At 44.4% G+C, this 22,112-nt stretch overlaps 1 protein-coding gene across 1 annotated transcript; it reads left to right on the forward strand.

Moving 5' to 3' along the window:
• The first annotated feature begins 1,882 nt into the window (after positions 1-1,882).
• apoba (apolipoprotein Ba) lies at positions 1,883-20,838 on the forward strand. Its single transcript, XM_023834699.2, has 29 exons — positions 1,883-2,010; positions 2,688-2,726; positions 3,202-3,314; positions 3,526-3,671; positions 3,884-4,037; positions 4,300-4,449; positions 4,738-4,862; positions 5,069-5,154; positions 5,271-5,727; positions 5,867-5,984; positions 6,169-6,315; positions 6,407-6,618; positions 6,702-6,909; positions 7,086-7,265; positions 7,376-7,579; positions 7,683-7,850; positions 7,970-8,175; positions 8,295-8,477; positions 8,568-8,698; positions 8,786-8,996; positions 9,246-9,418; positions 9,523-9,698; positions 10,104-10,225; positions 10,339-10,712; positions 10,985-18,496; positions 18,585-18,696; positions 18,809-18,838; positions 19,049-19,235; positions 19,322-20,838. Exons 1-29 carry the CDS (start codon positions 1,956-1,958, stop codon positions 20,540-20,542), a joined length of 13,200 nt encoding a protein of 4,399 aa, XP_023690467.2. The 5' UTR covers positions 1,883-1,955; the 3' UTR covers positions 20,543-20,838.
• Positions 20,839-22,112: the final 1,274 nt, after the last annotated feature.

A 22,112-nucleotide genomic window follows, 5' to 3' on the forward strand; every position in this document is an offset into this window, starting at 1 on the left:
CTTAGGATCGATGTTGTCTAGAGGCCGTCCTGGAAAGTATGTGGCATATGCCAAAGAGAAGGAGTTCCAGTGTGTTCCAGGCACATACACACACATTCACACAAAGCGGCTTTGAAACCTTCAGCTGACAGAATTTATATCGCACTATCAATTGCAGCTTGGGTCAACCCAAAGGAAAAAGTGAAGCAAATTACAAACATACGTGCAGCTCAGCTGAGCTGCCAGTGAATGCCCAGAGTTAAGTGTGAGCATCATCAGAGCAGGAGCCACATATCGTCTTCCAAACAAAGCAAGAACCTAATAAAAGAGCTATTTAGTCAGACGACAGTGCAACATTAAGATCGTTACATTAATAGAGACCCATCTACCCAACCAGCACCTCCGAGCTGCTTGTACCATATAGTGGAGGCAGATGGTCTCGCATGTACAGAAAAAGGGCAGATTTCAGAATTATGTAATGAGACGGCTATAAAACAGCAAGGCGGACAGGTTCAGCCTGGATACTAGCCGCGTCACCTTATCGTGGCCGGGATAATGGGCCGGACTTTTGCCTGACAAGAAGAGCAGGGAATCAGGGATCTATCTCAGAAGAGACAGATTAGGACTGACTGACTGACTGAATTTCCTTATGGACCTGTGCCTGTATCAGCGATGAGAGGTTCACGTGAAGTAGCATAGGATCAGGGTTCAAATAATGGACCCCAGACAGCTGCGTCAGAATCCTGCTGTTACAGCTGATCTGCGCATTTTAGGAAAATGTACAAAGTGGCATCACATGCTCATGGTAACATGGTCTCCAGGACAGGGCCAAACCCCTCTAGTGTCAACATCATGTTTCAGATGACTATTTGCGAGAGGCAGGATAACAGCGGATGGCAGAATTGAGATGGATGTTTAACAGGTATTTGCATCAGTAGATGAATCTGTGGGTCATTCGTGACGGTCAGGATGCAGCGCTTCACTGTCAGGATGCAGCGCTTCACTGTGCTCTCAGTATCCGGGAGCTAAACTGGGCCCAGCATCAGCACGCCAAGTTGTTCTATTTCGCTCGTCATTTTGACTTGTTCAGTGTTTGAGGATATTTGAGGACTGATTTCGGACCCCAATTCATCATAAAATGCCCAACAAAACTTAAGAATCAGGTACTAAAACATGAAGAGGGTCACAGTCTTAGCGCTGGCTAATGTTCAATAGTATGTAGATACATATATACACATATAGGAAAGACATGTATAAATATTTTTGGCAGGATATAGTGGAAATGAAGATATTGTCATGCCTAGAGAGAACTATAACGCAGGAAAACAGCTGTCTTTAATATGGATTTTGATACACGTGTGTTATGTATTAGAAGGTTCTTGTATTCATTTTTTTATACATTGTAACTATAGAATGATATGAACCTTAAGCCAGGTGTTGTTTTAAGACTCAAGCCAATGCTGATTTACCTGTCTGGGTGTGTGAGGCCTTTGGAATCAGGGGGGATCTGGGACTGAGCTAAACCTGAAACGCATTAAATAAAATTCATAAAAATGAGGAGGGGAAAAAAAACTAGATTACAGCCCTGGAGGTTGAACAATCAGATCTTTCAGGTGGGTGTCAGAGGCTCTGTCTGTCTCCCTTGTTTTTCCTGAGTCACTGTTTTTCCCCCCCCCCCACCATTCAGAAGAATAAAAGGTACCAATGAAAAGTGTAAATAATCGTGTTTACGTGATCCGTTGGGCGAGAGCCTCTTGTCCCTCAACGCTCAGACTCAGCTCTGAGTCCTGTTTATGAAGTCAGCCACCAGCAGGGAACTTTGGAGCCGGCCGGCACACTTTGGACTCGTTCCCGAGAGGCCTCTGGGCTGGGCCGGCCCGCGGAGGTATAAAAGAGCAGTACCTGCATGGGGAGCCAGTCTCGGTCAGAAAGCAAAGCTCACCAGACCCGAGGAACAGAGCGTCACCGTGCCCACCATGGGGGACTTCTGGCTCTGCCTCCTGCTGCTGCTGAGCACCCAGGCCTTTGCCCGTGAGTACCCCCTGCCCGGGCCCCCACCCACCCTGCCGGCACTGCCACTTGGGGCACGAGCCAGTGGCACAGATGTGGGGTGCCGCCTGAGTTAGCGCGATTGGTGTTTGTGCATGTTGCCATTCGGACTGCGAGGGGCTGCTTCTGTAAAATCATAAGGGGTGATGATATATTCTTAGTGTTCTTAGTGATTCGCATTTCTCAGGTACGGAAATTAGAGTCGCTCATCGGAGCTGCTGATACGGAAGGAACTTCTACTTATATTTGTACGAAATAAAATTAGCCGTTTTTACTTAATTATGTACAGAAAAAAATGTCAAATACCATGCTCTGCCAACTCTGAAAATTTAATTATTACTCACTATTACATATTTATTACATATTAATTTATTACATATTATAATTGTACTTTTATTGCTCATTGTATTGAGTTTTGTGTGTTTTGGATTGTATAACAGTAATATATTTAGTGACCTTTTTAAATTAAAGGTGATGAAACAATAAAATAATCTTAAGAGCTATGAAGGGCTTCATATTCATTTGACGATTTTGTCATGTAAATTTCCGGTAATGTGTACAGAGATTTGCCAGAGACTTGAATTTGTTGTATTTGCTGTTGATTTGTTGGATGGTATGGATCTGATTATTGCTGAGCTCAGTTTTTATTTTCTCTGTAGAACAAGGCAGTGATCAGGATCAAAGCTCAACATGTTTGTGTAAGTCTGGCCTCAATAACTAAACTGTATTTGGAATGGTAAAAAAACCCAGTAATCACAGAAACTGAGGTAATAGTGTCGCAACTTTGCTAATCTTGGTTAGATAAAGCATCCAAGATAGCTGCCGTGGACCCTGGTACTGACCTGTTTACTATCTGGTGAACAGATAGTGTTGACTCAGAACTGCCAGTTCATAATCAAGGGTCTAAAGGTCTGGAGTGATGATTTGGAGGTTAGACTGAACGAAGCACACTGTGCCATTGATAAAGTGTTTGGCAAAGCACCTCCATGTGGACATTGAGAGTATATGCTCCAGAAAAACAACTTGGTGATGACTTAACACTGTGCAGAATGTAGAAAAGAATTATTTTAACACCACAAGAAGTTTTTTAGGCCTAGTAAGATTTAATCATAATTTATGTAGTAATTTAATGTAATATTTCATGGTAACCTTGTAACATCATTCTCTTTCAAGTGGCATCGAGGTTCAGAAACTTTAAGAAATATGTGTACCAGTATGAGGCAGAGAGCAAGAACGGGGTCAATGGAACTGCGAACCTGAAGAATGGTCCAAAGGTCACCTGTAAGGTAGGTGTGACCTTGCCCCTTTGCCCCCATGCCCCTATGCCCCCATGCCCCTTTGCCCCCATGCCCCTATGCCCCCATGCCCCTATGCCCCCATGCCCCTTTGCCCCCATGCCCCCATGCCCCCATGCCCCCATGCCCCTATGCCCCCATGCCCCTTTGCCCCGCTGCACCATGCCTTTCTCACTCCTGGCTGCACCCCCTCCGGCATCAGGTCGATCTGGAGGTGCCCCAGGCGTGTAACTTCATCATGCACACCAGCGAGTGCTCCCTGAGCGAGGTGTCCGTCATCGACGCCCAGGGTCAGCCCGTGTACCGACCTGCTGCGGGCTCCGATGCCTTCCGGGTTGCCATGGAGAAGTAAGTGCCATTTGGGGGTCATTTGGCTATTTATTTTTTTTTAAAAAACTGATTGTCAACAATTTTGGAAAATAAGGCACATCTACAAATGCTGGATAAAGGAGTCATTACAGTATAAACAGCATCTCGCTAAGGGTATGCTAAGGTACAGCGCAGCACTCCTGGGTTTCTTCACCGTTTCTGACGCCTTCCCTACATTGATGTTCTTCCAGGTATCCCCTGAAGTTTGCGGTTGAACAGTTAACAGAGGTGAAGCTCAATATTGACCACCTGGAGCCTGCCAACATCCTTAACATAAAGAGGGGCATAATCTCTGCCCTGATGGTCCCTGTTGAGGAAGAGGAGGAAGAAAACCCCAAGTATATGGTAGGAAGGTTTCCTCTTTGTTATAAACCAGTTACCTGCAGACTGCAATTACCAGCTGCTGCTTCTGCTTGCTGTGAGACCAACACGCAGCGTGTGACTGAGTACAGCCCCGAGCTTTTGGCTAATGGAAGTAGAAAAAGGTTTCAATTGATGTTCTTGGATGTAAGAGACTTCTGCCCTGTCATCTATGGAGAAATGTGGCTACAGTAGCAAGATCAGAAGAATAACAAAAAGCTTAGAATGTTTCTGTACTTCATGTCAGGCTACCTTGCATGGTCTATGCAAGACAAACGTCGATGCTGAAAACAGGGCGGACGTCACCTCCGTCTTCCTCACTAGAGACTTGTCTGAGTGTGACCACTTCAACCCCATGAGTGACTCCACCAGTCCCCTGGCACTCATCTCAGGCCTGGTAAGAAGTCTTGCCAGTACAAAGTGCTCTTTCACAGCTCCTGTTACACAGACCCCACTCAGCTTTTCAGTGTCACTACATGTGCAAACATGGGTCTTGTACACTTCAATGCCAATCCAGGAATGGCCATCTTGACATTGTCAGATGTAAGGAACAATGGCATTTATTACTGTTCATATAGCTTTTCAGACATTAGCCTGTATTTTTGTGCTAAAGCAAAGTTTCCCCAAAAAATCACTAAGTTTGCATCCATTTGCTTAACAATCTCCCCATCCCTGCTATCCACAGAATGTTCCTCTCTCCAAGCTCATCAGAAGCACGCAGACCTGCTCCTACCGCTTTGAAAACAAGAGGAAGTCCATGACGGGAGCCACCTGCACGGAGAAACACATCTTCCTGCCTTTCTCACACGAGTGAGTCCCACCAGCCGTGGGCAGTCGTTAGGAAAGAGTGGGGTTGTATTATGGGAAGTACAGATGAAAATGGAGAATCACCTGATATTTAAACTCTAATTCAACTGAAAATAGCGTCAGTTATATATTAAGCTATATGAAGTACTGTGTGGAAGTACTGTATATTTGATACTCTAGCAACACTCTATCTCTCTTCCCTGGCACAGTAACACATATGGGATCACCTCCGAAATAGTACAGAGTCTAAACCTGCAGGAATCCTCCAAGACCAACAATCGATACATCAGCTATGGTAAGTCACCTATGACCTGCAGACCTTCAGTTATGGTAGGTTAGGGATATGGGGTTCAGGGTAATGTGTATGTGAAGGCTGAGCACTGAACCAGTGTAATTTATCTATCTGTATAGATGAGGCCAACTGGAAGCCGCTGTACATGGAGTTTGCGGAGGACAAGGCCCCTGTCCAGAACAAGGATGCTGTTCTGGCCACGATGAGAGACCTGAGTGGGCTGTCTCAGACCGAACAAGGCCAGCAGAGGCCCAGCCTCTTCCAGAAATTGGTCTCTGAGCTCCGGGGCCTGAAGAATGAGACCCTAGGCGCCGCTGTCCCTGAGATGATGCAGGTTTCCGGCTCGCTGACCTGGCAGGCGCTGGCCCAGTGTGGCACCCGCGAGTGCACCAGCGCCATCCTGCAGATCTTGAGAAACTCTGATGAAGAGGCCGCCGCCATAGCAACGGATGCTGCCGTCTACGCACTGAGCCTCGTACCCAAGCCCTGCGGCTGTCGTGTGAGGGACGTGCTCAGCATGGCTCAGAACCGACAGAGCAAAGCCACCATGTTCGCCCTGAGCAACGTCGTCAGGAAGTGAGTCCAAGCTGGTTATTGTGCTAATCGCCGTCTCGATGCGACTCTTTCCCTGTGTCCGTAAATACAGCAGCTGCCCAAGCGTGCTTTAAGCAATAGACCAGTTTATATTCTAACTGGCCCTTGTCATCAACAACAGATTGTACCAGAATGAGAGAGAGGTCATACCAGTGATGACCGACGTGTCAGAATTCATGGCCTCCTTGCTAACTGGAGACTGCTCCGGTGACGAGGACAAGACCTACCTAGCTCTGAGGGTGCGTACCTGGGCACTTTGAATGACTGTGTGAAGACATTCATGTCTTGCTTCTGTGGTTTCCGATGATGATGATGAAGCCTCAAAGTTGTGCTCCAGGATGTATCCCTGCCTTGTTCTCTGCTCTGAGCCAGTTGGATAATAGATGATGATAACTGGAATATTAAATTTTTTCCTACATTCAGGTCATCGGCAACATGGGAGGAGCCATGGAGGCTGCCAATCCTGCCCTGAAGTCAACCCTTCTGAGGTGCATTAGACAACCCACTGCCTCCCGGGCTGTTCAGCAGGCCGCCATCCAGGCTTTCAGACAGATGACTATTGATGAAGAGGTAAGTTCTCCATACCTGGCCTGTGACCTTCAGCGGTGAGCATCTGTCTCAATGTGCTTGACGGGGTTTTGCTTTTTTTGAAATTCCGCAGGTTAGCAGAGCTCTTCTGCAAACCTACCAGGATGACCAAGGCCCAATCCAGAAACGCATCGCTGCCTACCTGATGCTGATGAAGAATACCGAGATGGCTGACCTGAGACAGCTGCTGAGCACGCTGGAGACTGAGCAGAATGAGCAGGTCAAGAGCTTTGTGGCTTCCCACGTCGTCAACATCTTGAATTCGGAGGATGCCGAATCTGAAAGGTAATGGAAATGAGACAGAAACAAAAACCTGCTGGCAGGAAATGTTTTCATGGGCTTCATGGCTTTTCCTATCTGCCTCACAGGACACGACAGAAGATCATGGAGGCATTGCAGGGCATTGAAGTGTTTGCTCCTGTGGACTTTTCCAAGTCGTCTCGTAATTACAAAATCAGCCCCACGATAGCCTCAGTGGAGGGAAATGTACTTTTCGATTCCACAGGCTACATGCCGAAAGAAGTCATGCTGGAGACAACCTTGAAGGCCTTTGGATACAACCTTGACCTGATTGAGGTACGAAACAAAAATGAGCATGCTTTCAACTTTATTTAAAAAAAAAAAAATCTATAGTGTAATACTCAAAAGTTTCTGATCTATATTTTAATTGTAATTTAGTTTTTCCAGAATAATATGGTATTATCTCTGGTATTATGCACAGAGTAAATAGGAATTCTGTATTTCAATTAAAGGTTGGTATGGAGGGGAATGGATTTGAACCAACAATTGATGCCCTGTTTGGAGAAAATGGGTTCTTCCCAGACACTGCATCAAAGGCTATGTACTGGGCTGAGGAGAAGATGCCATCCAAAGTCAATGAGTTTATCAAAAACTGGATAGATCCACTGAAGAATGAGAGAATGAAGAGACAGGTATTTAACAAAAGCTGGTGTTCTCAGGAGTAGCTAGATCAGTCTCTTCTATTTTGACATTTTGCATTCATTGGATGCGTCGTCTCTGTTTTGTTGCCCTATGTGAGCAGGTTCCCAGAAACATCATGAATGAAGTGAGCCGAAACTTCAACAAGCTGTTAAAGACACTGAAGTCACAGAAGTCCCCTGAGTTCATGTCCTACCTGAGGATCATGGGAAATGAGCTGGGCTATATCAAGTCCAGTGACTTAGATGCAATAGCCCAAAATGCTGCTATGTACTCTGATGCCATCTTGAGGCTCATGCCCCTCGAGGTACACACTGTTTAATGTACCTCATTGTTCTAACGTTCAGGATAAAAAAGTATCTGTTATGTTAGATAATGACCTTGTTATCTTTTTTTTTTTCTTATCTCAGTTCTTGAAGTCTCTGGTGACCAGAACAGACAATGAATTATTTGCTCACTATATCTTCATGGACAATGAATTTGCTCTGCCAACTGCTGCTGGCTTCCCACTGAAGTTCTCACTGTCTGGAATCGTCACCCCTGGAGCCAAGGGAGGCCTAAGCCTGAGGCCACTCATGGTAAACCTCTTGGTCACCATACAGCTGGGGGATCGATGAATCAAAATGGCCAGCAGTAATGTATGAAATGCTCTGGCCAACTAAAGGGACATCCTAAGCCCCATCTTCTCTTCCTGCAGCAGGAGCTTTCCTTCATGCCCTCCATGGGCGTGGAGTTTGTGACACAGATGGGCATCCACATCCCTGAGTTTGTTGCGGCGGGCATTGAAATGCACACCAACTTGTACCATGAGAGCTCCCTCAATGCCAAGGTCACCATAAACAGCAACCAAATCAAGCTTGCCATTCCAGCACCGCAGGGCACTACCCAGCTCTTCAGCATCAGGCAAGGACACTTTTCATTATTCTGTTTTAAAATTTTCGATGTTTGTTTTTCTCAGAACGTTGTGAGATTGTCTCATATTGAATAATGTGTTTTTTTGTCTTTGCCATCGGAAACTACAGCAACAGACTGTTGTCTGTGTCCACTGCGCAGACCAAAATAATGCCCTCGATGATTGAGGACAGAACTGACCTGGCGGAGTGCAGCCCCCTCTTTACCGGGGTGAAGTACTGTGCCATTCTGCGCTACTCTAATGCAAGCTCCTCCGACGTGGCCCCCTACTACCCACTTACTGGCGAGACGCGGTATGGGCCCTCGACTTCCTGTCGGTCTTCATCTGTACTTGATGGATGGGATTCAGTCTAATCCGTTATCATCCAAACATTTGTGCTCAGATTGGCCTTGGAGCTCCAGCCTGCGGGAGACGTCACAGAGTACACCGCCACCCTGAGTTATGAGCTGCTAAGGGAGGGGAAGGAGGGCCGCCATAAGGTGGATGCCATAAAGATGGTGCTGAGTGCCGAAGGTACAACTTTCAAATGATGATTCCTTCCCTTTTCTTCCCTCACTGTAATAGCATAGCTTTAAACCCTGGTTCCCTTCTGGTCTTCAGGTGCTGAGCCCACTGAAGCAGTTGCCATAGCTAAATACAACAGGAACAAGAACATTCTGACCACTGACATTCAGATCCCAAACTACGACGTGGAGGCTGGGATCAGGCTGTCGGTCTCTGAGAGCAACATGAAGGGAACGAAGACCCAAGCTGTCACGATAGATGTCACCAACAAAAAAATCCCTCAGCTCACCATAGTTGGCCGCTCCAGGTAAAACGAGTGAAGAGCAAAGGTGGGTAGTTTAGGTCCAGTGAGTAAAAGTACAGACCAAGGTCTTGTTTCAACCAACCAGTTGAATGCTCTTTATACTTAATTGGTTGCTTGAAACAACATCTTGGTCTGGACTTTTACTCTCGACCTAAATCACCCACCTCTGGTGATCGGAGACATTTGGAAAAAGTGCTTACATTGCAGATCCTGCATGTCATTAACTCTCTCGGTTTCTCATGTATCCTGTAGACTTGACATGTTGAAGGAGGCTATGGTGCAGTTCCAGCTGACTGTTCCTGCCCTGCAGACTGATGCCACAGCCACTGCCTCCCTCAAGCGCTCAGATATCATGACACTGCAGCTGGAAACAGCTGTCAAAATCCCAGAGACCACCTCCCTGCAGAGAATCACCTTCCAACTAGGTATATCTTTCTGCTTTCCAGATGTTCCAAAGAATAGGAAACATACAGATATTAAGATGATCACCAAATGAACTGGTAGAAAAAAATGATAAATGTCTTTATAGATGAGAATGAGATAGAGGTGGAGATGGCATCTAACATGAATTCCGAGATCCAAAAGCTCATCCCTGATCTGGAGGGGTACCAGAGAAAACTTGAGAATATTGCCAATGAAGTATTGGATCAGAAGGTTGCGAAGACTGACATGAAATTACGTCACATTGTCTCTAAAACTATTGAGGTCAGTTGGAAATATATGTACATTTTTCAGAATTGTCACTTCCAAATGGGATTCCAAAGTTTATCCTAGGAATTGCTGGTCCTGAGCAAAGGTGCACTCTGGAATGGAAGCCAATTTGTCACACTAAGAGCGATTTAGGGACACTATTTCACCTAATTCACCACTTTAAACTGAGGAAGGAAACCTGTCTCGGGGGGGGCAGGGGAGATAGAAGAGGCAATATCCGCCCAACAGGGTAATTATCTGATCATTTGTTATAGGACAAGATGAGGACGAATTGGCCACCACACAAAAAAATCAGATATAAGTAGATTTAAATAGAGAAACATCTCTAAAGGCCAGGACCCCAGATATTTATAAGACCCAGAAGTCTATGTGATATTAACGATAATCCTTTGCATTTAGGCAGGGAATATCTGGCTGGACAGAATGGCAGTAGGCATCCCCTATATGGAGAACCTGAGGAACAAGAGGAACATCCCAGAGATCAACTTACCTTCTCTGCCTGAGACACTGTTCCTGAAATAGTAAGTAACAAATAGATACTGAGTGGTAGAAAGGACTGATTTGTCAACTTGTGGTTTTCCTAAGAATTCTTAAAATGTTGTGCCTGAGCTCTTCATCTTTCTTCCTTCACCAGTGAAAGCTCCTTCAGATACCAGTTCAACAAGGACAGAGTCACAGTGACTGTCCCTCTGCCACTGGGTGGAAAATCCTCAAAGGATTTAAACGTCCCCCCAAGTGTGACCATTCCTGAAGTGAACGCCCTGGAATTTGGGCTGTGGATACCCAAGAGAGTCATCACAGTACCCTTTTTTACCATCCCCCACAACTATGAGCTCAGTGTGCCCCTCCTGGGGATGGCTGAAGCAACTGCCAAGATGACCAGCAACTTCTACAGCTGGGAGGGATCAATTTCTGGGGGCAATGACACAGTGGACACCCCCAGCTACATAGCCAAGTTCAAAGTCAAGGCTGACAGCCCCATTGAGATCTTCTCTTATGATACTGAAGGTAAGCACCTTCTTTTATCCGTTTCCACCTTCTGTTTTGCAACATTGATTGTGTTTCAGAAAAATAATTTGATTTTAATGAAAATCTAATAGTAGGGATTTAAAAATTTATATTAGTTACTGTCCAGTTCAATAATGAAACAATGCTATGTATTTTGTTTGCGTTCTTATGTTTATTGGACTTGCTTTACTTACATACTCGAAACTGGCTAAATACAAAAACTTTAGACTTCCTAAAGAAATACTGTAACATTTATTTGTTTTGTCTTATAGGTATAGCAGCGATCAGTGGCACAGTGAAATCTCTGAAGTACTCTGTGACGACTTCCCTTAAACATAGCCTTATAAATTCTCAGTTCAACATCATGGAATCTCTGACAACACAAGAAGACAGAACTTCTGTAGCATCAAGATCACACTTTAGGGTATTCAGCCCCATGGGCCTTAACACCTCATTATTGATGTCTGGTCAGGGTGCTTATGGGAAACTTGATTTCGCCATTAACACCAACATAGATGGTACCTTCCAGTTGGGTTCACTGTATGCCAACACAGTCTACACTGAATCCTATGTGGTGGACGTTCGCAGGAAAACCATAAAAAGAGATTCATCACTTAATTTGGACTCCATACTTCTTGGGGTCTCAAACACAATCAAGGGATCTTATATAGATGGAGACGTGTCAGTCCTGTCTGACACTAATGTGAATCATGATGCTCTGAAGCATGAAGGAGAACTTAAGTACAAGGATGGTCTGTTTACCTTGAAGTCAAAAGCTGTAACTGAAGCCCTTGGGCAGAAACTTAGCAGCAATGCAGAACTGAAGATTTCTGGTGAACGTGGAATCATTCGAGTGGAGACCCAAGCTGGTGATGCCAAAAACAGAGCCTATTCCCTCCTCTCTGGATCTGTGAACTCCCAAGGCCTGGAGATCAATTCTGATGGTACCATCATGTTTGATGTTACCCGTGGGTCACACAAGGCTACACTGATGATTGGAAGTAATGGCTTAGAAACTACAGGCACCACCACACTACAGCTGAAGCCCTTAACTTTTGAAAACCAGTTCCATAGCACAGTTGACAGCTCTGGGGCAGTTTTGTCCATCACATCAAAAGGAAGCATCCACCAGAACAGAGCTGAGCTCCAGATTGAAGGGAAAGCTGGTGTTAGTGAAGCCTATCTGAACAGTGTTTATGAAGGCAACCTGTTTGATGCAAGCTCCCGGAATAGAATGAACGTGAGGGTGAACAAGCAGGGACTGACTGTGACAAATAACCTCATGGCATCTGTGCAAAAAATGAAAACTGAACATACTCATAGTCTGATACTGACCCTCTGGAGCTTAGCCCTGCAGTCCAAAACAGACAACTTTATCTGTGACAGCACTTCCTACAAGCATGATATAAAGTTTGACATGAAGCCCTTCATTGCAACAGTAAATATGAACAATGACCTCAGGCTCATGGACGTTGAGTTCACCAACAACGGCTTGTTCAAAGTTGAGCCTTACAAGATTGATCTGACTGGCAAACTAAGGGGGGCCTTTGGAGAGGATCAGGAGGTCAAACACACTTATGAAATTGGCTATGCTGGACTGGAAGGAAAACTAAAATGTAGTACCACTGGAAAAATCCTAGGAGCTCAGATGAGCCATAATGTTGATCTGGAGGTAGTTGGTCTTTCCTCTAAATTCAGTAGTGAAGCTCGCTTCAAGTCTAGATCTCTCCAGCTCAACAGCAACCTCCGTACCCTTGCAGTGCCGTTCAGCTTCAACGTGGATGCTCTCCTCAATGGTGATGGTGAGTTGAACCTGTATGGAAAACACAGTGGCCAGCTGTACAGCAAGTTCCTTTTGAAGGCAGAACCTCTAGCTTTCGCCTGCTCTCATGACTACCGAGCCTCAAGCAGCCATATGATTGGTGGTGGTGCATCTGTAAAGACAGAATTTGACAATAAGGTTAATGGGCTCTTGACTCCCAATGAGCAATCTGCCACATGGAGGGTGAAATCCAAACTTAACAACTATGGCTATAGTCAGGATTTCAGTGCCTACAATAATGCAGATAGGATTGGAGTTGAACTCTCTGGAACCATGCTCAGCGGAGCAGCTGGAGAGCAACAGAACCAAGGGTGCAGCGTTTCTGGCTTCTTGAAGTATGACAAAAATGGAAATTTTCATATCATCGAACTGCCTTTCATTGAAAGCTTTCCTGCTGCTTTTGATGAATTCAAAGCCACCATTCTGAATGTTCTTCAGTCCATTCAGTATTACATCAACAGTTTAGATGTCAACCGCCTGGCTGGTGAATTTAGGGCCAACTTGGACAAATTGCCACAGCAACTTAACAACTACATGCAGAAAATGGACCTGGAAAACAAGGTGGCTGAGACTAAGAAGCAGCTTGCCGCTCTGACTCGGAAGTATATAATTACACTGGAAGACCTGGAAGATTCCTTAGAGAACCTGAAGGTGTCCTTTGCACAAACCCTGAGTGAGCTGCAAATTGCAATCAGAGAATTTCTAGTCATGGTGAAGGAACAGATTGGAAGTGGAGCCTGGTCAAATGCTCTCATGCAGGTTGGAAGCAAGCTAAGGGACTTTGATGAGAGAACTGGAATCTCTCAATCAATTATCCATGCTATCAATGCCATGGAAGACATCATTAGGCAGTTCGATTTCAATAACCTGAAGGACAGCAGCATTGCCTGGCTGCAGGATCTCGATGCTAAGTATGATATTAAATCTAAGGTTCAGAAGCAAGTAAGTGAACTGAAACAAATGTTATTGAACTTTGATATTATGAAATTCATTCAAAACCTGAAAGACTATGTCTCTTCAATCAAAGTAAATGAATACCTGGGTAAGCTGTCATTTCAAATTCCTGCTGAAGAAATCATTGCAGTTGTTGACTCCATAAAAGATGTAATAGTTAACTGGATTGAGGAGTATCAAATTGTTGAGAAGATTAATGTGGTGTACTCTCAGGTGAGGGATCTAATTCTCAAGTATGAGCTTGACAAGAAAATCAAGGTGTTCATGGACCGAGGACTAGAACTTTTCAAGAAATACAATGTCCAAAAAACACTGCAGTCGATAGTTGATACTCTAAAATCTGTTGATTTCCAATATTTGCCTGACAAACTAACGCAAATACTCGATAAAGCAGTGGAACAACTGGAAGCAGCGGACTTCAAGCAATTCATTGACAAGCTTAATGAGTACATAGCTGTGATTGTTAAAAAAATTCAGGAATTTGACTACAGTGCATTCATTGACACCGTAAACCAGAAAATAAGTGCAATGACAAGGAGTTTGAATGAACATCTCCAAGCTTATGAGATCCCACAGAAAATTGAAGCCACTCGCAAATTTATGAGAGACCTCCAAGCCTCCACTGTGAACTACTTGAATAAACTGAAAGACACAAGGGTTGCAGAGATGTTCTTAATGGTCCAGGATATCATTGACGCTACAGCTTTCAGTGACATCAAGATAAAGCTGCAGGACCACCTCAAAGACCTTCGGGAGAGAATTGGCAGCATGGATATCAGAAGGGAAATTCGTTTCTACCTTGAAAGAGCAATTGAATCCTACAGAAATATGGTCAGCTACATCGCCTCTCAGCTGAATAAACTGATTGCAGAAATCCGCAAATTGGCTGAACAACAAGAAATCATTGATGAAATCCAGCAGGCTTTTGAGCAGTATGCAAACACATTGAAGGCACTGCAGTTTGAAATCCCTTCATTCACTGTTCCTCTCACTAATCTTGTTGTGCCCCCTGTTCAGATCAATCTAGAAAAGCTGCAGATGATTACAATTCCGGAAAAGGTCTCTATCCCTGAGTTCACTATTCTTGATTCATATACCATACCCTCTTTCACCATTGACTTCGAGGAAATCAAGAAAGTAATAATTTCCTTCATTGACAACATCAGAAACATGGAAGTTACATTCCCTAGTCCCAGTGATCTGTTTGGAGACCTCAAACTGATATACTTGTCAGACCTGCCTGACCTGACATTTCCAGAGATTACCATTTCAGAAATCAGGTTTCCAGAGATTACCATCCCAAAACTGAATCTGGAAAATTTTGACATCACTATGCTCCCGATTCCTGAGATTAAAATGCCAAAAATCCCCAGTGAAGTCGAAGTGCCTGCTTTTGGTAAACTCTACAGTGAATTCAGAGTCAGCTGTCCACACTACAAACTCCAAACTGCAGCAGTTCTCCAAAACTCAACAAGCAGTTCGAGGAACCCACGATTCACTGCTACGTTTACTTCCCAAATGGAATCAATTATGGATTACCTAGCATATGCTCTGGATGCTACCGCCCAGATAGAAGCCCCTGAAATGAGAAGCCTGGTACTCAGTGAAACCTTAAAATTTAACCATAAAGCCTTCAGCGTTGACCACCAGGGCTCAGTCACCCTTGGTGCCACCTCACCACAAGCTAAAGCTGTAACTAAGGCTAAAGCTACCACAGAAATGTACACAGGTGACATTGTCAACAACATGAATGTAGTCTTGGAGAGTGGAATTTCTGCATCAATGGACACCACCTATAAGCATACCCTGAATATCCCATCTCCTGAAATCTCTAGTCAGGTTAGTTTTACCCATAAAGCAGGTGCAACTTTTGAGTCCGGTACCATTTCTTTGACAGCTGGAACCATTGGCAATGGAAAGTGGTCTATTTTGGATTACACCGACGATGGTACCCACAAGAGTAACCTTGAGTTCACCCTTGACATCAATACTGCAAGACTCAAATTTACTGGGGACACAAACAGCAAGGCTCTGAAAATGAAGCAAACTATAAATGCTGAATCCGCCATTTTCAGCTATGTAACTGTCGATGTTCAAGCGGAGACGGAAGCTCCTTTTATTAAAGGCAGTGTTTTTTCATTGAATGGAAAGGCTGATGTGGAATTACTGGAAATCAAGTTGACAGCCTCCCATAACAGTGAACTCACTGGTAGAGTTAGTGGAACCTTGTCCAACTCCATAGACTTTGTTGCTCACCCTTTTGAAGTCATTCTTGATTCTAAAAATAAGGGAAATGGCAAGATCATTTTACCCCTGAAACTGACTGGAAAAATTGATCTACAGAACAACTATTTTGTCCTTCTCAATTCAAACAAGCAGTCTGTAAGCTGGGGGGCCTTAGCCCGATTCAATCAATATAAGTACAGCCACAACTTCCGTGTGGAGAACAACGAGAAAGACATTGGTGTCTATGCAGAAATGACTGGTGAGGCTAACCTCGATTTCCTGACTGTAGCTCTCAGCATCCCTGAAATGAATGTACCTTATACTGAAATGAGAACCCCACAGATTAGGAGATTCTCCCTGTGGGAGGACATGGGCCTGAAGAAGCTCCTGGCTACTACCTCGCAGTCATTTGATATGGCTTTCAAGCTCCAGTACCAAAAGAATCCTGAGATGCTTGCCTTTGACATTGACCTAACACCGCTCTACAGTGCCATCAATGAAAATTCCAAGATACTCAATGCAAAGTTTGAGCAGGGAAGAGACGAGGCGATCCGTCTGCTGACTGACTCGTATAACCAAGCTAAGACACAGCTGGAAAAGCACAAAGCTGTCAGATCAGCTCTGCAGGCCAAGACACTCACTATCCCTGGATACACCATCCCTATCTTGAACATTGAAGTTTCTCCATTCACAGCTGAATTGCCAGCATTCAGACTCCTCCTCCCCAAGGAGATCACCACACCTAACTTTAAGGTGCCAATGATGGGCTTCTCAATTCCTTCGTACACACTTGTAATACCTGTTCTAGAGCTGCCAGTGTTAAATGTGCCTAAAACCCTCAGACGACTCTCCCTGCCCATAATTACTCTGCCAGTCACACAAAACACAATTATGATTCCTGCCATGGGCAATATTACCTATGATTTCTCATTCAAGTCCTCTGTGGTCACCTTGAATGCTAATGCTGGTCTGTACAATCAGTCTGACATTGTGGTCAAATTTGGAGCTTCCTCAAGTTCTATTTTTGATGTCCTCAAAAGCAAACTAGAGGGAACTACCAGCTTGACAAGAAAACGAGGATATAAACTAGCCACCACTCTGTCTCTGGAAAACATTTTGGTTCAGGTCAACTACAATACCATAATGAGCCTCACCAAGAGAAATACAGAAGCATCCATTATGACCTCTGCTAGGGCCAGCCTGTTGATGCTAAACCTAGAATTAAATCACGAACTCAAAGGAAACACTAAGACTAAACCAAATGTGGTCTCCAAGGTAAGCGTGACATATCACTTTGGTCGAGATGTTTATGGCAAGTGTAGTATTGAAAATAGTCTCCATTTGGAAGGATTGCCATCTGCCATCTCTTTGGAGACTTCTACCAAGGGAATGATTAATGGAACTATTTTACCATTTGGTGGATTCATTGCAACTTTCAACAAAGAAGGTAATGTCTACCTGAATGCTAATGGCCTGCGATCTACAATAAACGCTGACATGGACTCAAAAGTACAATACGAGACACCTAATGTGTACATAAACATGCATGCAGACATGAATAAAAATCTGGCTTTGGAGGCATCTCTGCGTAGAGTATATGCTACATTGACCATCAAAGGCAACAATAACGCTGATGTTAGACCTTTCAGTACCAAGGGCAAGCATAGTGCCAAAGCAACCTTTGAATTTGTTCCACTGAAGACCGTTACAGGTAGTGTGCAGATTGATATGTCCCAGCCCAGCAACGTTGGTGAGGCAAGTGTGGTTGAAAACATTAAATTTATTGCCATGCCAGAGAAACAAATGTTCAGTTGGAGTGGCAGGGAGCAGCTGGCATCTGCTGTCCATTCTGGTGATCATCTGCTGTCAAATGATGAGACTGAAGTCCGACTGGAGTGGACAGAGTCAGTGGAGGGCTACCTTGCTTTCTTGAAGACTATAAAGCTGCCTATTTACCAGAAAAACCTGTGGGATGTACTCAAGTTCGATATGACCACTAATGAGGACAAGCTACAGTTCCTTAATGCCTCCTCAGTTGTGATATACACCAAGAACAAGGAAGGATTCCTCTTTGCTCTGCCCAGTAAAGTTTTTGGGAATGATATCATTTTTAATATCCCAGAGATCACCTTGGCGGTCCCCAAATGGGTGAGGGACATTCCTCAAAACATCAGGGACATTGACATGCGTTATGACGGAATGAATTTCCCTGAGCACTTGAGTATTCCTCCTGTCAGCATTCCAGCTTTCGAAGTACCCTTTACCACCTTGCGAGTTCCATCCTTCGTCATTGACCTAAGGATCCTTGTAATCCCAACGCTGATTGAGATTCCTGAATTTGAAGTCAACTTGCCAGGCCTGCCCAAAGTGAATGTGCCAAGCATCAGCATTAATACAGAGTACCTGATGAACAGAATGTCATCATTAGCAGTGAAACTGCCAAAATATGAAATTACCATCTCATCTTTCAGCCTGCCAAAGTCCATGACTATTGGCACATACACAGTCCACCTGGATGACATTGAAAACCAAATCTCCAACTTCGAGCTGCCTTCCATCACAATCCCAGAGCAGAAGATTGAAATTCCTGAGATTACTCTCAACTTTCCAGTTGGGATTTTTATTCCATACTTTGGCTCCCTGTCTACAACTGTAATGGTGTCTTCTCCCATTTACAACATCAAATGGGCTGTTGAACTAGAGAACAAAGCTCCTGCCTTTGTCACCTCACTGAAGTCTTCCTGCACATCCACTATGGTCTTCCTGGAGTATGAGCTGGATGGTATGTCTTACAACTATTACCATTGATCACTTTCCTGATTTCCACTTTCCAGCTGTATGTGTACTGAGTTTGTCTTTGCTCTACACAGCAATTGCAAACACTCAGTTTGAAAATGGGGCTGTGAGCATAATTGGCAAAGGGACCCTCTCTCACAAAGATCTGAGCCTGGACTGGCAACAAACACTCACACAGTCCTTAAGGTAAGATATTTTGCCTGTCGCAAATATATATATATTTATCTATATGGACTGTATATGGAAAGCAATATTTGATAAAGAATCATGAGAAACTTTTTCCCCCCCCCCCACCCAGGATGAAACGACAGGCTTCTCAGGATGCAAGGTAAATTTTTGCGTAATCTCTCATGTTACATAAATCTCATGTTGTTGTCAAATGCCTCACATCCCTAAACAGCAAAACCAAATTTATATGAATGTATATTGGCAAAAATATCATTGTAGAGTTTTTATAGCTCATAATTTTTGGAAATGTTTTTATGATCTATATGTATATACCTATATTAACATGAGTAATGTTCATTTTGCCCTTCAGTGCCTCTCGCCACACTTTGGATGTCGATATCAACAGTGCAACATTCACTGATGTCAGCCTTCGCTACGTATCCCGCAAGGACAGCGTTAGTGCCTCCATATCTTCTCCATCCTCTGGATTCCTCGGCATCCTCATCCAGAAGAAGACTCCGTCACAGGTGTTGGGAAAGCTTTACAGTCGCTTCCCGGTGAGTTGGGTTCTCAGGACTATTACCAGAAACTTTTTAATTCCACTGATTAAATGTCCACTGATTTGTCCGTTTTTTCTGGACAGTCTGCTCCTGAAAAGGATATGGATATCCTAAGCATCAAGGCAACCTTGAAGAACTCAGAGAAACTCAACCTACAGACTACTTGGAACACCCAAGTTACGTATGACATACTTGGTGGCCTGAGGCACAGAGTGCCAGCTATCACATCCTCGCTGTACAATTTCGCAAACAAGTACCACAATGCCCACTTTGGCATGGACCTGAACCGCGCCTCTTTGAAGCTAAAGAACACTGTGTCCAGTTCCATCGAGAAAGCCTACCAGGAGATACCAAGAAACCTTGACACATTGCGAAATGAGATTGAGAAAATCAGGGACCAAAGCAAGGTGATATACAAGAGGGCAGTTGACAGTATCCCGGCTGAGGATTTCCAGAAAGTTAGTGATGACCTAACTCGCTTCATCAGGCAACTTCTCCAGCAATATCAGAAGAATGTCAAACTTATGCTGGATGCAGTCATGAAATTCCTGAGCAAGACTAAGTTTCAGCTGCCTGGGATCAAGGAGAAGCTCACTGGAGAAGAACTGTTCCAGAGGGCCAGCCGCTCCATTGCTAGGGTGATTGAACAGTCAAACCAGATGATTTACAGCTTCATAGAATCTAACGCAGGTGCCTTCATCAGTCATGTAAATAACATTGAATTCATAGTTCCTAGTACTAACTACATCATCAGTGGAAGGAACATTGTGGAAAATGTGAAATATGCAATGAAAAATATGCAGAATAACATTATGGACATGGTGAGAACCCTGGAGAACATCAGACTTGAAGACATTCTGGAGAAACTGAAGACTTTCCTACAACTGTGCATTCAAAAGGTGGATGATGCAGTGGCCTCCTTGAAGACCCAAGGCCTGGATGAGCTTTCTGCCAGCCTCAATAGCATCATCTCAGAGGCCCGCAATGTGCAATTCATGCAATCATTTGGTGCGCAGTTTGAGGAGTTCAAGAAGGTGGCAGAGGGGCATAAAAACAAAGCCAAAATGACAATCCAGGAGGTCTATTCTGAGGTGAACATGGAGCGCCTGAACACCAAGCTCCAGCTGTGGATTGATGATGTACGGTCAAACCTGAATGTATCTTTCAACAAACTCATCCAGCTCTTGCAGGACGTCTCCAAGAGTGTGCAGCGTTACATGAGAGCTAGCAACAGAAAAGCGGACATTGACATCCCTCTTCCTTTTTTCTGGAAATCATTTAGTGATTGGCCCACAACAAGCTAACTGTAAGGGCTTGCGAAACACTACCGAGTGAGGAGGACAGTAAAGCTCTGTAACAGAAATGCCTGAAATTAGAGGATAAATAAAAATGAAAAAGGACCATTTCATGGAATCTTTGAGAATGTATTTAAAGCTGTTATACTGGCACATGTAGATTTTGTCGATGCTGCTGTTTTTTGCAATTGAAGTCTGACTGGTTTAGTAATTTCGTATTATTATGTTGTAATAAGCAACTGCTTTATTGTCCCCTTTTCTTCCTTTGGGGAGTTTCAATAAAGACCCGTTTTAATGCAGATTGAGATGGGAGCCTTTTTGTAAACTGTGCCGTTTGACTAAGGCTACATTCACAGCTCACTTTCACAGATTAACTCATAACAATCAGTGACTATGTCCCAACCAAGGCATGCCTGTGGCCTTCCACTACAGGGAAAATGTTTTTCTTGGGAGATCATTCATTCAAAGACAAGAGAACCAGCATTTAAGATTTATATCTGGACACGTTCAGTTGTTTCTTATTAATTAGTAAAATTAGTGAATTAGTAAAATTGATAAATATTTGCTGGTACTCATCTAATTAAACTGATTAAAAGCATCAATCAAAGCTGCACATCCAGAGCATCATGGGAATGCATCGCTCCACTCAGCCACACAGTGGCGCTGTCGACTCACTCATGATGGCCGAGCGCTCAAGCTGCCACGCTCTCGCTCTCTTGCTCTACTTCAGCTGCATGTATGGCCTCTTGACCTCGCCATTATTGCTCTCTGCATTCCCTCGACTTATTTCCCCTGGTTACCTGGTGGGACACTGTAAGCCCCCCGTCGACATTTCATATACCCTCCTGAAACGGGTCTGCAACAAATGTTGCTAAGCACGGCGGCAGCCACCTGTCAGGAATCCGGGGGCGGGGCTTATGGCAGGGTGTGCTGCTTTTCCCACACTACTCTATTAGAAGGATATGGATCATCCGGACATGGTGGGCGGAGCGTCAGCTGGTCCCGCCCCTCCCGGCTGGGCCCAGCACCAGTGCCTTCTCTCCCCTCTTTCTTTCCCGTCTGGGCTCCTGCCCCTGGCCCCGGCCCCAGACCCTGTTGTGATACCTGCCCCCTCACCTGCATTTAGGGTGGAGGACCCCGCTCTGTCCAGAGCTGTTGCACAGCGCTTTCCCTCATCAGTGATGTTGCGCATCGCTAATTTAGTGTTAGCCTTCGGCAAACTGACAGTGTCCAGGCTGAACGACGAGTCTCCGAAGAGCAAGAATACATGAAACTCCCCAATAAACCAAACGGATCTCACTCCAGTGTGAGATTACATATCCGCATTCACCTGCAACTACGATGAAAATTAACTACAGTAAATGGCATATTTATATACTGATAAGTAATAATACAAACTGTGTTACTGTGATTAAGTCCCTCATGAGAATAGCATGGGATTGGAACACTGAATATGGGTGAAACTGACATGAATCAGATCTCTGTCCAAAGTCATGGTTTGATTTATTGGTCTAATTGTCCCAGTGATATATCGTCTCTCTGTATGTGCAATTTGCTAATACGTGAAAATATGAGAAAT

This window comes from Paramormyrops kingsleyae, chromosome 14 (assembly GCF_048594095.1).
Source record: "Paramormyrops kingsleyae isolate MSU_618 chromosome 14, PKINGS_0.4, whole genome shotgun sequence".
Taxonomy (NCBI): domain Eukaryota; kingdom Metazoa; phylum Chordata; class Actinopteri; order Osteoglossiformes; family Mormyridae; genus Paramormyrops; species Paramormyrops kingsleyae.